The 16,236-nt window shown below is 52.7% G+C and overlaps 1 protein-coding gene across 4 annotated transcripts in view; it reads left to right on the top strand.

Annotated features, from left to right (window-relative positions):
- Positions 1 to 16,236, top strand: part of ITPK1 (inositol-tetrakisphosphate 1-kinase) — a 179,495-nt gene that overhangs the window by 94,368 nt on the left and 68,891 nt on the right. For all 4 annotated transcript variants that reach the window (XM_030319831.2, XM_030319830.2, XM_030319828.1 and 1 more), the window contains one exon: positions 11,359 to 11,484. In XM_030319831.2, coding sequence (XP_030175691.1) covers positions 11,359 to 11,484 — 126 coding nt within the window. The remainder of the gene's footprint in view (positions 1 to 11,358; positions 11,485 to 16,236) is intronic.

Below are 16,236 nucleotides of genomic sequence, written 5' to 3'. Positions count from 1 at the left end.
TGGCAATATTTCATCTTTTTTGATTGGTGAGTAATACTCCATTGTGTGTGTGTGTGTGTGTGTGTGTGTGTGTGTGTGTGTGTGTATCTATGTCTATATCTATCTATCTATCTATCTATCTATCTATCCACACACATACATACATACATACATACCACATCTTCCTTATCCATTCATCCATCGATGGACATTTGGGCTCTCTCCATACTTTGGCTATTGTTGATAGTGCTGCTATAAACATGGGGGTGCGTGTGTCCCTTCGAAACAGCACACCTGTATCCCTTGGATAAATGCCTAGTAGTGCAATTGCTGGGTCGTAGGGTAGTTCTATTTTTAGTTTTTTGAGGAACTTCCATACTGTTTTCCAGAGTGGCTGCACCAGCTTGCATTCCCACCAACAATGCAAAAGGGCTCCTCTTTCTCTGCATCCTCGCCAACATCTGTTGTTGCCCGAGTTGTTAATGTTGGCCATTCTGACAGGTGTAAGGTGGTATCTCATGGTGGTTTTGATTTGTATTTCCCTGATGATGAATGATGTTGAGCATTTTTTCAAGTGTCAGTTGGCCATCTGGATGTCTTCTTTGGAAAGGTGTCTATTCGTGTCTTCTGCCCATTTCTTCACTGGATTATTTGTTTTTTGGGTGTTGAGTTTGATAAGTTCCTTATAGATTTTGGATACTAACCCTTTATCTGATATGTCATTTGCAAATATCTTCTATTCTGTTGGTTGCCTTTTAGTTTTGCTGATTGTTTCCTTCGCTGGGCAGAAGCTTTTTATTTTGAGGAGGTCCCAGTAGTTCATTTTGGCTTTTGTTTCCCTTGTCTCTGGAGACGTGTTGAGTAAGAAGTTGCTGCGGCCAAGATCAAAGAGGTTTTTGTCTGCTTTCTCCTCAAGGATTTTGATGGCTTCCTGTCTTACATTTAGGTCTTTCATACATTTTGAGTTTATTCTTGTGTGTGGGGTAAGAAAGTGAGCCAGGTTCATTCTTCTGCACGTCGCTGTCCAGTTTTCCCAGCACTGCTTGCTGAAGAGACTGTCTTTATTCCATTGGATATTCTTTCCTGCTTTGTCAAAGATTAGCTGGCCATACGCTTGTGGGTCCATTTCTGGGTTCTCTATTCTGTTCCATTGATCTGAGTGTCTGTTCTTGTGCCAGCCCCAAAGTATTTCTTAAATTTTCTCGTGGTTTCTCCAGGTATTTCTGTTTTCAGCTTGTTTTTTTTTTTTTTTTTATCATTAAATCTTTGCTTGCTTAAATTCTTTGCACTTAGAATTTATTTATGTGGAAGATAGGAGGTGTGCATCTCTATGTATTCTTTTTTCCAGATGGATATTGAATTACCCCAGGACGTTTATTAATAGTCCATCTTTTATCCCCTATTTTCAAATGCCACTATTTTCATATATTAACTCCCACATTTGTTTTGCTCTTTTTGGAGCTGTGGGCAAGACCATGTACCTCTCTGTGGTGACCCCAGGCAGACACAGTCCTGCCTCCAGTCCCGGTGGGTGGGAGTGGCCTGCAGACTGTGTCTTAGATCACATTGCAGCCACCGCAGCCCATTGCTGTCACCTTGAGGAAAGATGTCTCTCTGGCCACTCCACTTCCTAAGGAAAGCAGAGGGCTTAGGAACACCTGTCCTGGAGCCATAGGGACTGGGGGGAGGGAGGTGGAGACCTATGTCCCCCACTTGCTTACTGCTTATATAACCTTTGACAGCTGCCTTTGCCTCCTGGAACCTTCCTTGCCGCATCTGCCTGGTGGTGACAGCCACCCCTGCTTCCTAGCGACATTGTGAAGATGAGATGGAATGGGTTGTGAGGTGCTCAGCACAGCGCCTGGGATGTCCTACGGGTCCTGGTGGTGGTGATTATTAGGATTGAGCTGGCAGAGAGGCAAACAAGGCAGGAGAGGCTTAACTTGAACCTAGAGAAAATTCAGCCTCCCGTAAGGAGGAACATCCTAATGACTGACATCTGTGCACTGTGTACGGGTCGGTTCACACAGGGAGCCCGTGCCTGTCCCCTCGTGGCGTGCTGGTGATGATTTTAGGAAGGATGTCTCTTTACCTCTTTCCTCACTCTGCAGGTGGGGAAGCACGCTGAGGGAGGTGAGGGAAGTACCCTCCCTGGGCTGGAAACCTTTGCGCCCTTCTGCCTGGGGTGGGTGCGGGATGCCTCTGAGCTTCTGGTGGCTCAGGAAGAGAATTGGCCTGCAGGAAAGCAGGGTGTGCTAAGGACAAGGGGACTCTGGGTTTCCTCCTCTGGACTGGGGACAGGGGATTGAGTGGGGGACCCCCCCCCCATCCTGACTCTCTCTCTCTCTCTCTCTCTCTCTGTGCAGTCAGCCGTTGTTAACATGGCCTTTGACTCTTCTTCCCCTGGGCCCAGATCTGCCAGCCCTTTTCATGCTGTCTTCTTTCTTTTTTGCCAGTCTTGGTTCGAGCTTTTTCCTCAGGACAGGACCAGGCTGGTGCCTAGCACCAAATGGGAGGGTCTCGTTTCCACTGCCCTGACTCCTGCCAGCAGCCACCACTGTGAACCGTAGCGAGTTGGAAGCAGCCCGTTTAGCTGAGCCACAGAGGGTTGAGGGACTCCTTGGGCAGTTTAGGGGCCTGTTGGTGGACTTTTCTGGGGTGCTGGAGAGCAGCCACTTCAGGGTGTGGCTCCATTCAAGATTTCTCCCTTCCAATCCTAGAGGATTGGACATTGAATCTTTCCCCCTTACAGGAGAAATTCCCATTGTCATATTGCATCCAAATACTGAATTATTACTTAAAAAAAAAAAAAAAAGCCCAGTCTCAACCTGATAGGTTACCTGTAAGTTATTATTTGCTTTCATTTACTTTTCTCCCCCTTTCCCCTTCCCTTCCACCACTGCTGTTTGAACAAATGGAAAAAGAAAATTTAGGACTAGGGTGTGCTGTGTTAACAAATAACCCCAAGTCTTAGCAGCCTAAAACAGGGGGGTTGTTATGTCTCACTCATGGGGAGGCAGCTGGGGCCTCTGTTCATAATTGCTCAGAGATCAAGGCTCCCCCTTGAACATCGCTATTGCTGTGCCAGCGGGAAAGAGAGGGTCCTGGAGGCTCTGGCCCTTGCAGGTAAATGTTCTGCCAGGAGGCGACGGTTCGCCACCTCACAGGTCATTGGCCAGAACAGTCACGTGATTGGGCCCAGTTGCAAGGGAATCAGGAAGTACATCCTGCCCTGTTCCCAGATGGGCTTTAGACCCACAATGACTCCTCTATGCCCAGGATCCTCTCGTGTTCGGGTTTCCTTTCCAGCTTTGTCCACAGCAAGTGTGGGTTCACATGGTTGGGACGCACCTTCACACTTGTCTCCCCGAGGCCTTGTCCATCTAGTAATTCTTCAGTGTCTTCTGGTGTGGGGGTGCCTGTTGTTACCTATCCAGTCCCCCGTTTGGGGACATGTATTCTGTGTCCTGTGCCTTTTGTCAGTGTGGCCTCAGCGAATGTTCCTGGGCCAGGAGTGATTTTCCACCTGTTGATTTTTTTCTTAGGCCAGCTTCCCAGGAGTTGGCTTACTGGGTCAAAGGGCATGGGTGTGTTTATCTTTTTAATCTACTCTTGAACCTGGCTCCCTGGCATTGGGTCAGGGCCAGGGTTTTCTTAGCTCCTGAGAACCTGGGGTCAGCCTTGTTCTTAAGGAATCACGCTTGCTGAGTGGGTATAAGCTTTTTGGCTCTTTGAAATAAAGTCAGCTTGCAAATGGCCAGAACTTTGGAACTGTAAGGTACATTTGTCATGGTTCCATTTAGTCAACTTTGGCTCCTCATTCATCTCCTAGGGGAGAAAGATTATTCACTCTTCTGCCTTAACCAGATCGCTGTTTCTTATTACCCAGTAAGTGGAAACCAGTTACTAAGAAACTGGGGAATCGGGTCAGGGAGTGTTGGTGACAGTTCCTCTCCCCCTCCTGGGGCAGGAGCTACTGGGGTGACCAGCCCTGTCCTTGGCCCTGCCTGCTGGTCTTGGTGGTCAGCCCCATGTGCCCTCCAGCTCCTGACCTCTCTGAGGGCCACTTTGAGCTCCTTTGGGAGTGAGAGCTGCCCTTGCTGGGGAAAAGCCTTCAGTCTTCTCTCCCCAAGAAAAGGCTTGGGGAGTCCCAAACTTGTCTTTTGGGACCAATCCTGCTGAAGAAACGCACGACCCACGCTGCATCCTCCGAGGCCAGGTTCCCATTTGAAGTCTGACCGTGAGGCACCAGACCCGACTTTTCCTTCTGTGGAGACCTGCCCCTGCGTGGCGAGGCTTTAAGTGTTGGAGATGGCAGCTCTATCCCAGATGCCCAGACCCATGGAGAGTGCAGAGGAATAAAACAGACTGGTGCCCCCTCGCCTTTCATCCGGGCTGTTTCATCTGGACCTTGATTGAGACAAAACTTTTCATCTAGTGACTTCGATCGGAAGTCACTGCTGAAACCATACCACTCTGCAGGGGTGGATTAAGGGAAAACGGGATGGAAGGAAAGCCCCAGGCACCCAGGACACCCTTTGGTTTAGAGGTTAATTGTCTGGCTTTGGCAGGAGAGAGACACGAGTCTCATGCAGCTGTAACCATGACCCCGAGCACGTTACTTGACCTCTCTGTGACTCGGTGTCCTCATCTGTACCTCACGCGGTGGGCTGTTGTTAGCGTAGTATGTGGCCCAAAGTCAGAACTTTGTAAATGTTCATCATCATCAACAATGACAATAAATTTTACTGCGGGAGCAAGCACTTTGAAGTCTAATGCGAGTCAGTACAAGTGACCTAGCTTTGCAAAATTCAAATTCTGACTTGTATTTTAGTCCTTCTTGATAGAAAAGTCAGGGAAATTTCCACTGGTCAGCAGTCATGTGAAGAATGAGAATAGGGAAATGTAATAGCTGGTATTTATGGATTGTGCTATCGAGTAGGGAAAACGCACCTCCCGTGTTTCTCGTTTGCTGTCATCACACTTCTTCACAATCAAAACGCTTCTAACACTAGGTGTGCGGGAATGTTTTCCCACACCAAGCAGTGCCGTGACCCCCGTTGGGTGTCTTGCAATGTAACCCAGTTCTGACGCCCTCTACCGGGAGGTGGTGTTGGATCCCACAGGCAAAGGGCTCAGTCCCACAAGACTGTCCTCTGGCTCCCACCCTTCAGATGCTCCTCTCTAGTCCAGCTTGTCATCCGTGTTCCTGACCAGCCGGCTCTCAGTTGGAAGGACCCCCTTGTCAGGTTTGATTAATTTGATGAATTTGCTAGAGTGGCTCACAGAACTCAGGAACAATTCACTTCCTGTTTGCTGGCTTTATTATAAAGGGATATGATGAAGGACCTACTTGAGCATCCAGGTGGAAGAGACGTGCAGGGCAAGGTGTGTGGGGAAGGATGTGGATTCTCCCTGTCCTCTTGGAGCCCCTTAGCATCTCCGTGTGTTCACCGACGCTCCCCGAGCCCCGTACCTTTGGGCTTTTTATGGAGTGTTCATCATGTTGGCGTGATTGATCATCAGCTCAGTTTTCAGCCCCTCTCCTCTTGCTGGAGGACAGGAGATGGGGCTGAAAGTTCCAGACTTCTAATCATGGCTTGGTCTTTCTGGTGACCAGCTCCCATCTGGAGGCCCCCAAGCTGTGCGTCATTAGAACAAAAGACCGTGCTAACACCCAGGGAGTCCCACGGGGTTGTTTCACCACCGTGCTATTGGCTGGGAACGGTTAAGAATCTGCGTGCGCTGTGAGTCCTTGGTGTGTTATTCAATCTCTGTGCCTATAGTGGGTCCCCATCTCAGGCTGTTGCAAGAACTATATGAGAAGCCATATGTGTAAAGTGCTTAGAACAGGGCCCAGCTCAGAGCAAGTGGGCGAGAGCTGCGTCCTGGCCACAGGACAATGGGTCTTTGCGCCGTGAAGCTGAGGTTCCGGGAGGATGGTCCTTAAGCCTGTCCGACTCCCACGTGGGCTGCACTTGCAGCCCGTCTGGCCGTTCAGAGAGGCGTAGATTGTTTTCAGCAGCCCAGGCTTCTGCGGTCATAGGACACCCTGCATCTTGTATCCAGAGAGGATGAGCAGCCCCAGCATGGGTTGGGAGCCAGTTTTCCCCGGGTCCCCAGCCTCCCTGATGAGCCCCAGGGATGGTTTTACATTTTTGTCATATCTGGCTGCTTATTGATCCTGTCAGGGAAGCACGTGTGGAAGTTTAGGTGAGAAGGAAGAGCTGGAGCCCCCTGCCCTGTTCTCATCTTGGGGGGCCCTTCTCCTCACTCCACACACACACTGTCCTTGGGGACTATATTCGGGGAGGCAAACTTTCAGCCTACAACCTCCAGAGTTTGCCTTAACACACTCGAGATTTATTAGGTGTTCACCCCATAGCACAACTGTGGTCGTGGGAGGTGCCTGGCTCCCTAGGATCCCCTGTTTCCAGCCTGCAGATGCAGCATGAGAGAGGGGTGGTCATGGGCCACCCCTGCCAGGGTGGCATTCAGGGGTCAGTGCCGTAGGACTAGCTCCTTCTGCAGAGGGTAGCCTGTGGCACGTGATGCATTTGGACTTGACAAGTGTCAGTAGGCCTGTGTCACACCTGTCTTCCTCCAGCCACCTCTGGAGGTCCCGTTTTGCTCTCTCCCTCCTCCTCCAGGAGGCCATTTGTAACCCCCTGAGGAGGAGAGCGTCACCCTGCTTCACGGGATGCCCCTTCCGGTAGGCCTGCATTGTTCACTGTGTTCTTCAGAACTTCTGGTTATGTTTAGCACACGTTAGCAAGCTCTTCCCTGGGGATGCCAGGCCCAGTCCTGGTGTTTGGGGATCTCAGGATCTGGTGGACGAGGCAGGATTAGAGGAAGGACTTTATTTTGTTTTATTTTATTTTATTTTAATATTTTTTAACGTTTGTTTATCTTTGAGAGACAGAGTATGAGCGGGGGAGGGCCAGAGAGAGGGAGACACAGAATCCGAAGCAGGCTCCAGGCTCTGAGCTGTCAGCACAGAGCCCGACACGGGGCTCGAACTCACGGACCTCGAATTCATGGACTGCGAGGTCATGACCTGAGCCGAAGTCGGACGCCCAACCGACTGAGCCACCCAGGCGCCCCAGGAAGGACTTTATATTTAGAAGTTAGGTAGCAGTCCCTGAAGGATACGCAGGGGGTCCCAGGGATATGGGCGAGACCAGGGAGCCATTAAATCTTCCTGTTTGGGGTAGAACGAGTTGAGAAGTCTGGAAAAGGATTGAGCTTTGGAGCTGGGACTTGTCACTGTGGGGACAAGAGGACGTGGGGCCAGGGGATATTCTGGGCAGAGGGGCGGCTCAGACACAGGAGCTCATCTCCCATGTGGGGCCTGGAGTGACATGTAGCTGTATCGCTTGGGCCAGCTTCCAGAGTGAGCTGGGACACTCACTGGGTTACTGACAGAGAGCCTCGAGAGGGGAGCACAGGGACTCTGCATCTGGTGCCCAGGAGGTGCCCAGGGGATACTTGTCAAATGAGTAGGCAGAGGCGGGTGCTTAGTTGTCTAAGCACCCAGAGCAGTATTAATGCACCTGCTAGACATCTACCCTGTGCCCCATCCATAAATGGGATGTTCTAATCCCAAAATAGCCCAGTAAGGTAACATCCTCATTTTGTGGAAACTGAGGTGCAGAGCAGATAAATCCCCTGCCTAGCCCAGGAGCAGCTGAGCTGTGATGGGGTTTCCAGGCTTCTGCCATGCACATCTTCCTCCCAGACCAGGTGGTGGGAGACGTGGGGATAGTCAGAGTCTAGCTCACCTTGGATCCTAGGCTGGGCACGATTGGGTTGCTTGCTTCGGGAGTCAGAGGTAACTTTCCGGCCATTGGGGTTTGCAGGCCTTTGTCCCAACTGCTCCCGGCGCCTCCTGCCCCCCATCTCCAGTCAGCCTCCTGCCTTCGTAGCCGAGGGAAACAGTGGGTCCTTGTTTCATCCGAATCGTGGGCTCTGAGCTCTGTGCAGAACAGTGTCCGGCATTGGCCTCACAGAATGGCGTGACTTGGAAGCATGGTACCCACAGACCTCTTCTGGCCACAGCGGGCAGCCCTTTCATTGAGACATCCTTGTTCTGGCTGAGGGACAGATCAGACCCTTTCCGCAGAAGAGAACAAGTTCCTGGGAAAGTTCCCTTTTCTGGAGGCAGAGTGTGGTCAGAAAAACAAAATGACAGTTGAACGAGTTCCCTTCTGCCTGAGTCCCCCCTCCCCACCCCATCTTGAGAAATGAAACCTGGCCCACCAGGGTCCCCTCTTCTGCCGTGTCCTGGCTTCTTGGGAGCTAGCCACTCTCCCAGCATGACCCTGCCTGAGTGCCCACCTCCTCCTTCCCAGCCAGCAGTGAGAGACCAGAGTCCCCTTGAGGCATTTGTAGGAGGATAGACCCCTCAGGGCGATCATGGCTTATCTGGCTACTTGAGGAGAAGATGTGCTGGGGAACCTTCTGGAACCAGTGACAGCTCCACTCAGGCCTCAGCAGAGATGCTGCCGTGAGAGAGACGGCCGAGCCAGAACCAGACCAGGCCTGATGTGTGTCCCAAGTTGCCGTTCTCGTGAAAGGGTTTTACTGGCATAAAAATGCTTGGAAAATATACAAAGGAAGGTGGCTGGCTTCCAGAACTCAACTGTTTACCTTCAGTGGAGCGGCCGGGAACGCGGAGAGCTTGTTTTCCAAACAGCCCATGCCTGTCAGGTCTGCAAGCTGCAGGCTGATGTCAGGCAGGGACGAGCCAGGGGTATCTCCCTTGTCCACCTCCTTCCCCAAAACCACAGGGACACATTTGTGCCCCCTCATACTGCACAGGAGACCTGGAAGCTTCTCTTTGGAGGAGTGGGGATGGAGCTTCCGACAGCCCAGCATCTCCCATGTGACCCAGTTCTCTTCTATTTCTAGCTGCCTTGGTCTGAAAATATTGGTCTCCTGTTTGTGGCACCTGTCATGGTGGAGCCACGGGTTACGGCAAAAATGGGTTGGGGCCTATGGCATCTCTTGCGAATTTGCTGTTCTTTGCCCAGGTTACCACCTCCCACCGGCTTTGGTCTCTTCCTTCAAGTTCTGTTTCTCGTTTTTTGGTTTCCTGGGAAGTGGAGTTGGATGGGAATGTAATACCGAATCCACAGACAGAACCAGAAGGGTCCTTGCAAGTTCCTCTGTTTGTCGAAGGGAAAACTGAGGCCCGGGGGGATGATGAGCCGGGCTCATGCATTGGTCCAGGACACTGGGCAGCTCGGCTGCAGGCTGAGCCCACAGGGGCTACTGTTTGGCCTCCATCCAGGCCCCAGCTGGGCCTCTTCCCAGTCGCATTGCCTTGCCTGGTCACTTAGTGGGTGCCTTGGGCTCTTGGTGTCCTGGTCTGTGATGGTGACAATGTCACCCTTAGCTCTGGGGCTTGATGTGAGGATAGCAAGTGCTGCTTCCCTTCCCACCCAGGAGCCCTAGAAGGGAAGGTTGGCTTCTCAGCTAGTCTGACTTTTTGTTCTGTATACAGGTTAGTCACCATGGGGTGGGAAGAGTCTCTTTCAGTATTATTGTGAGATCCATGGGATTAAAAAAAATGTTCATTTATTTTTGAGGGAGAGAAAGAGGGAGAACACATGCAGGGGAGGGGCAGAGAGGGAGGGAGAGAGAGAGAATCCCAAGCAGGCTCCACACTGTCAGCGCAGATCCCGATGTGGGGCTCGGTCTCACTAGCCGTGGGATCATGACTTGAGCTGAAATCAAGAGTTGGACACTTAACCAACTGAGCCAGCCAGGTGCCCTGGGATTTTTTTTTTTTTTTAATAGGACAAGTCCCTTAACATCTTTTCTGGCAGATATTAAAAACAACAACAACAACAACAACAAGGAGTTAAGGATACCATGAGGAAAGAGCTGGTACTTTCTGAAGGTTTAATTAGATAAGAGTTTAAATAAGAGAGGATGACAGGTGTGGGCTGGGTCAAAGCAGCCAGCAGGATGTGGTGAGGCACCCCAAGAGTGGCAAGCTGTCACCACCCCAGGCCGGAGGGGACAAGGGGAGGGAAGGTGGTGTACGGGGGCCCAGAGGCAGCGGAGGGACTGTCTGCTTGGCAGGGATGGTGGCTATTGGCAGAAATACGGCGGGGACGTGAGGACAGTGGGAACAGACAGACAGACTTTTCCCTCTCCCTTCTCACGTGTCTCCAGTTGGCCACTCGGCCAGAGGACAGGGCCGCTAGGTGGTTGTGGCACTAGAGGACAGCCTCCCAAGGCTCACGGAGGGTCAGGGATGGGGCCGGGGGCACTGAGTGACAAGCCCAGCCTCGCTTGTGCCTGTGAGCACCACCACTTTCCCGCTGGCAGATCTAGTGAGGTTTCCAAAGTCCATATTCCCCACTCTCCTCATTTGTAAAATCACCTCTTATCCCCATGGTTGGAGCATGAAAACGTAGTTTTTATCACCCAGAGTGAACGTGTGCAGCCGTCATTGTGATTTCTCTACTCGCAACTTTGAAACAGTCAGCCTTGACTCCTGGAGGGAGCCCCACTTGTGTGGGGATGGGTGTAGGGGTGGGGCCGGTGGCTTTTTCTGGCCTCTCCTGAGGCCATCCAGGGGGTCAGCCAGGTGCCGGGCTGGCGCCGCTGCCTCCGAGGGACCGGCCTTGCAGGTGGCGGTGGCCGTGTGCCGGGCGGCAGACATCTGGCAGGTCAGGAAGCGCGGTGTCAGGCCGTCCTGGCTGTTGGCAGGTGCTCCTGTCTTGGGGTCAGGTGATGCCGACTGTCTGTCAGCTGGGCGGGTCTGGCTCCCTGGGGATGTGATCTTCCTAACCCCGCATTCTTGAAAAAATAAACACAGCCCCCAGCGGAGCGGGGCCAGCTGCGCCTCACGGGCTCCAGGCAGCCCCGCACTTCCTCACCGTGTCTGTGATGAGCCCTGATTTCTGTGTGAAGTGCAAGCTGCCGGCCTGTGAAAGCAGCGCCTCTTTGGTTCGTGAACATCACAGCTTTGCTGAGACTGTAGTTTCGTGGGAAGCGTGTCTCCTTAGATCTCAGTTTAGACCCGGCTGCGTGGCTTCAGAGCCCTCGTTTCCCTACCTGAAAAATCCAGGTCATCGACCAGATGGGACACGTTCAGTATACGTTTTCTCTATAAAACAATTTTGTAGTGATGCCTGCTTAACCAGTAGATGCCTCGATTTCATGTGTGTGTCTTCTAGAAGCGGGGTAGCATGGGGCTCGGGCCCTGCTGTGGAGGAGTCTGGGATCTTCGTGGGTGTGTGCTGTCCCGTCCGTGTTTCCCCAGTGTGTCAGGGACGGGCAGAGGGGTGGGGAGTACAGTGGGGACAGTTGGCCCAGGTGCTGATGTTCTTCTTTTTCTCGGTGTCCTTCTGTCTCCCCTGGCAGCTGAACCTTAGCCGGCCAATTGAGGAACAAGGCCCCCTGGACGTCATCATCCACAAGCTGACGGATGTCATCCTTGAAGCCGACCAGAATGACAGCCAGTCCCTGGAGCTGGTACACAGGTTCCAGGTGAGCAAGGATGGTGAGGAGGGAAGGCCTGAGAAGGGCTCTGTGCATCTCTAAAGCCGTAGCAGCTGTCTTGCTGAGTAGTCCGTGGTAATGGTTCTGTTGCTGCCCCAGCACATGGCCTGGGGTCAGGTGCTTCCCTGCCAGGGTCTCGGTCTCTTTGGGTGTAAAATGGGGTCTATCCAGGGCATGGCTGGCACCTTCTCTGCTCTCTACCGTGTAGATCAGGACACTGTGGAGTCCAGATGTGACCCCCACACCCTCAGCACATACAGTCACAGTCAGTGGTTCTGAGTTGGCATGAGGGGTGGGACCCTCTTGCCAGGCTTTGAGAAAGGGAATCCTAGGGGCCTTTGAAGTAGAACACCCTTGGGGCGCCTGGGTGGCTCAGTCAGTTAAGCATCTGATTCTTGGTTTCTGCTCAGGTCATGATCTCATAGTTGTGAGGTTGAGCCCTGCATCAGGCTCTAAACTGACAGTGCAGAGCCTGTTTGGGGTTTTCTCTCTCCCTCTGTCTCTCTGCCCCCCCCTCAAAATAAGTAAATAAATAAACTTTAAAAAAATAACAATAGCCTTACTAGCTCCCCGAGTCCTGCCTTGGTGGGAAGCTCCCTCGCTGTGCCGACTGCTTTGACCCCTGTGTGCCTGTCTCTGAGCGTGGACTGGATCCTCTTGGCTGGTCCCTCCTCCCGGTCCCATTTCCTCCCACAGCCTCCCAGATCTTGACCCCGTGATGACCCACCCGCCACCTCGGGAGGTGCTGCCTTTGCCCCCGCTGACTTGCCCTGGGTTTTCTCTGTCGTGGACAAGACCGTGATTCATTCCTCTGGAAAGTAGCTCGAGGGTTACGAAAAACAAAGTCATATTATCAGTGAAAATGCGGCCAGAATGGAGGGCCTTCCTAGCGGGAGGGGATGCTTGAGCGAGCACTTGTCAGTGTGTGATAATTGGAGATGTGACGTTCTGTCTTTCTCTGTCAGGACAAAGGGGACTCTCCTTAGTCTCCTCACCACATGGTAGCCCTCCTGCTGACAGCATTTTCTTTCCTCCATGTGTCCAGGGCCCTACTTGCCTCCCTGTGACTCTCACCCCCTCCTTGGCCAGCTTGGCCACAGATCCCCACATCCTGTGTGCAAGTAGCCCAGAAGCAGGTGTGGCCTGCCAGTGGCCCCTATGCTGGGGGGAGGGGGTGCTGCCCCCATGTCGTGTCCTTCAGGGCCTTTGCCTTGCCGACCACCTGAAGTCCCTCTTTCATAGGGCTGGAGGCCGTGGGAAAGGCGCATTCGGGCTCCTCCGTGACCTTGCTGAGACTCTGTGTTCTTATCTATACAATGGTTTTAGAATCAGGAAAACTTTGTATGATGTTGGCTGGAGTACCTGACACTGCTCGGGCCCCAGCAGGTGCTTAGTAGAAGGTCAACTGCCATTTTGATGACGTGACTTCCCTGAGCCTTAGTTTCCTCTTCTGTAAAATGGGGATGCTGCTGGTTCCTGCTCCTTAGGATGGACAGGTTGCTGTGAGAAGTAAACGTCCGTGTGCATAAAGGAGCTGCTTCTGCCTCTCGGACTTGAGTACGACCACCACTGTTACATTCCTGCTGTCCTCCTAGATCAAGGGTGTAGCCCCCAGCCTGCCTCAGTGCCCTGACCAACCTCCCATAGGGGGATCCCCATCCCTCACTTCCCATAAACACATGCACAGCCCACAATCCCGGGCAGGGGATGGCTAAACCATAAAGGAGAACTGGGTCCCCTGTGTTGTGTTCTTGGTAGAAGAGAAAGTTCCGCAGGGCTGGGGGAGGGGGTGGGATGTGGGGACGTGTGGCTTCGAGGTTTCAGCCACCGGGTGCATTTCCCAGGGAAGTCTTGACTGGATTCCCTGGAGCCTGTCCCAGCCAGGGCACACACACTCGGCCAGCCCTCAGATGACTGAGGTGACCTCAGTGTAACCTTCCAGCCTTGGTATTTTTGGGATGAATTTTCCCTGTGCTCTGTGCTCGAGCATGAAGCCGGATATCTGATAAGGCCAGGACGTTTCCTCCTTTGTGAAGAGAACAATCCTTTAGGGAAAAGGGTGACAGGCTGGGCTTTCCAGAGGCCCCAGGAAGAGAGGGGACAGGCAGGGGCTGGTGAAGAGAAGGACCAAGGGACGCCGGGTGAGGGCCAGGGGAGAGGCCCAGTCGGCTACACTCCAGCCTCCCTCCTGCCATCAAGTCACTGTCAGCGCTGACCTGGTCACCCGCTTCTGCTATGGGATTCAGAGCCAGACCCGATAAACTGGCGCTTGACCTTGGTCACGTCCCTCGTTTTCAGATTCTTGTTTTAATATATATGCTGGACTTTAACAAGGAGATGTTGGCTTGGGTGGGTAAGGGCCATAGGGTCAGTAGCGGGGAAGCAGAACCCAGGGCTTGGGTTTGCAAAGCTGGCCTTTCTGCAGTTTGTCGTGAATAAGAAAACAGAGTATAATGGTTTGCCCCAGAAGGGGCTTGTCTTGAAGGGCCTTCTCCAGATGCAATACTTGAGTGCAGGAGAAGTGAGTCGAGGAAGAGGAGCGTCTGAGGTGTTCTGACCGGCCCTATAGCATTCTGCTCCCGGGATGCTGCCATGAGGCCTTTAGCCTGGGATAGAAAGGCATTCTCAGAGCTGCGAGGTTATGCTTTCTTCCTGGCTGCCTTTGAGGACAGGTTGGAGGGTGTGGGCCTGGGGTTCACTGCGGATCACTGAAGCTGGTTGCCATAGAAACTACTACTTAAGTCTTTTTTTTTTTTTTTTAAATATTGGCCCCAAGAGAGCTTTGCTTGGAGAATTATCAGGATGATTCAGTTGTTTTTCTGCACCAGGGTTCATGTGGAGCCAGCAGCCTGGTGCTGCTGTCTCTCTGCCCGAGATTCATGTATCAGTGCACAGACCTTGAGGGCCCTGCCCATTTTGGCAAGTGGGGCTGCGGTGGTGGGAGGGTCCCTGTCCCCATGCTCAGGGGAGCCCTGGCCTCTGCAGCTATTTCCTCAGGGATGCTTGGAGAACCTTCTTCTCACTGTGGCATCCAGGGCAACCTGGCGGGGCAGGGGCTGGGGGCAGACCTTCTGCTGCCCCTTCCAGCCCCAGAATTGCCCAGAAGGGTTACAGTGATTGTGTTCTGTGGGGCATGTGGAGCTTTCTAGGAGGATCATCCTGGGGCTCTCCCTGAATGAGCTTGGAAAAACGAGGTTTGAGTTTAAATTGACACCTCTTCTCCTGTCTTGCTTAGGCTGGGAGATTGTGAAGTGTTCCACAGATAGTCCCGGAACCCCTGGTCTGAATACCGGAGCTGTTCTTTGTGTGACACGCTGTTTGCCGAGCACCTTCCACGCAAGGCCGAGCCCCGCGGGGAGGCCGAGCAGGAACCCAGGAGCTGTCCTCACAGCTGCCAGAGTGATGAGTGAGGGCAAAGCCAGATCTGATCACGTCCTGGTGTCTAACCATGTACCGTCTCTTTGCAGCCGTAACAAAGACTTCAGTTTTTAACAAGGCCCACGAGGCCTGTGTGATCTGGCCGTTGCCTCTCTCCACATCTTCATCTTGTCCCACCTGCCCCTCAAGCTCTGAGCTCTTGGCCACCTCAGTGCCTTTGCACAAGCTGTTCTTGTGCTTGAAATTCCTTCTTCGCTCCCAGCTCTCAGCTCAGGTGCCCCTTCCTTAGGGATACCTCCCTGATTATCTCACCAAGGACATATCCGCCATCCCAGGCCCTCATAGTTTTATGCTTTTCCTTCCCTCACTTTGGAAGCACATCATGCTTTATCAGTCCCTACTGTCTGTCCCTCTGGGGGTTATTAGCTGCAGGGGTGGGGATTGCATCTGCTCCGAGCTCACCGGGTATCCTCACTGCCTCCCATGGTGCCTGCTACATAGGAATTGTGCCTGTGTGTTTGTGCAGTGAAGGAGCTTTGTGGTGCTGGCTTTGTGGTGCTGGCTTCGTGCAGGGCATCCTGGTGGGTCAGAGAAAGGAGCAAATAGTTCCAGGGGGCAGCTGGGAACGGGACACAGGGAGGGCTCATGAGGCAGATCGTGCTGCCTGGTGGCTGCGCCTGGGGAAGCCTTGGGGTGTGGGGAGCTGCAGGAGGAACAGGCTGGGGAGCTTGGACTTTATCCTGCAGGCCGGGGGAGGGGGGGGGTTAGAGTGAGAAGATCAGATTTCACTGGAATGAGAGAGGGCCTGCTTAGGAGGGGGAAATTGCCAAGGCAAGATGAACTCTGAGTAGTGAGGACACCATAGTCGTTGGAGCCTGGCAGTTTCTGCAGTGAAGAAGAGAGAGCTCATGCCCCTGGGGGCTCAGCACTGCCCCGTCCTCATCCCAGGGCCCCTGTGATCCTCTGAGCGCCCCTACCACAGGCCCACGACAGGCCCATGAGGGGCAATGCCCCACTCCCCTCTCAGGTCCCCGGCAGCCCTTTGATTGTATGAAATGGATCTGGGAAGGGAGCTCTTTCCTCGCCTCCTGGTTGCAGGCAGAGAAGGCACGCTTTGCACGGTTGGTTTTTTTTTTTTTTTTTTTTTTTTTATGAAATTTATTGACAAATTGGTTTCCATACAAATTGGTTTTTTAAAATGATTGTTTTACCTGAAAGGAACCAGCTTTTTGAATCAACTCTCAGTAGCTCGGCTCCCCACCCCCCACCCCTCATCTTGAAAAACCGGTTTATTGAGATAGAACTCACGTGCCATTCCATTCACTCACTTAAAGTGTATCATCGATGGGTTTTAGTGTATTC

Source organism: Lynx canadensis, chromosome B3 (genome assembly GCF_007474595.2).
Source record: "Lynx canadensis isolate LIC74 chromosome B3, mLynCan4.pri.v2, whole genome shotgun sequence".
In the NCBI taxonomy this organism is placed as follows: Eukaryota; Metazoa; Chordata; class Mammalia; order Carnivora; family Felidae; genus Lynx; species Lynx canadensis.
This window is presented reverse-complemented; position numbering and strand designations above follow the sequence as displayed.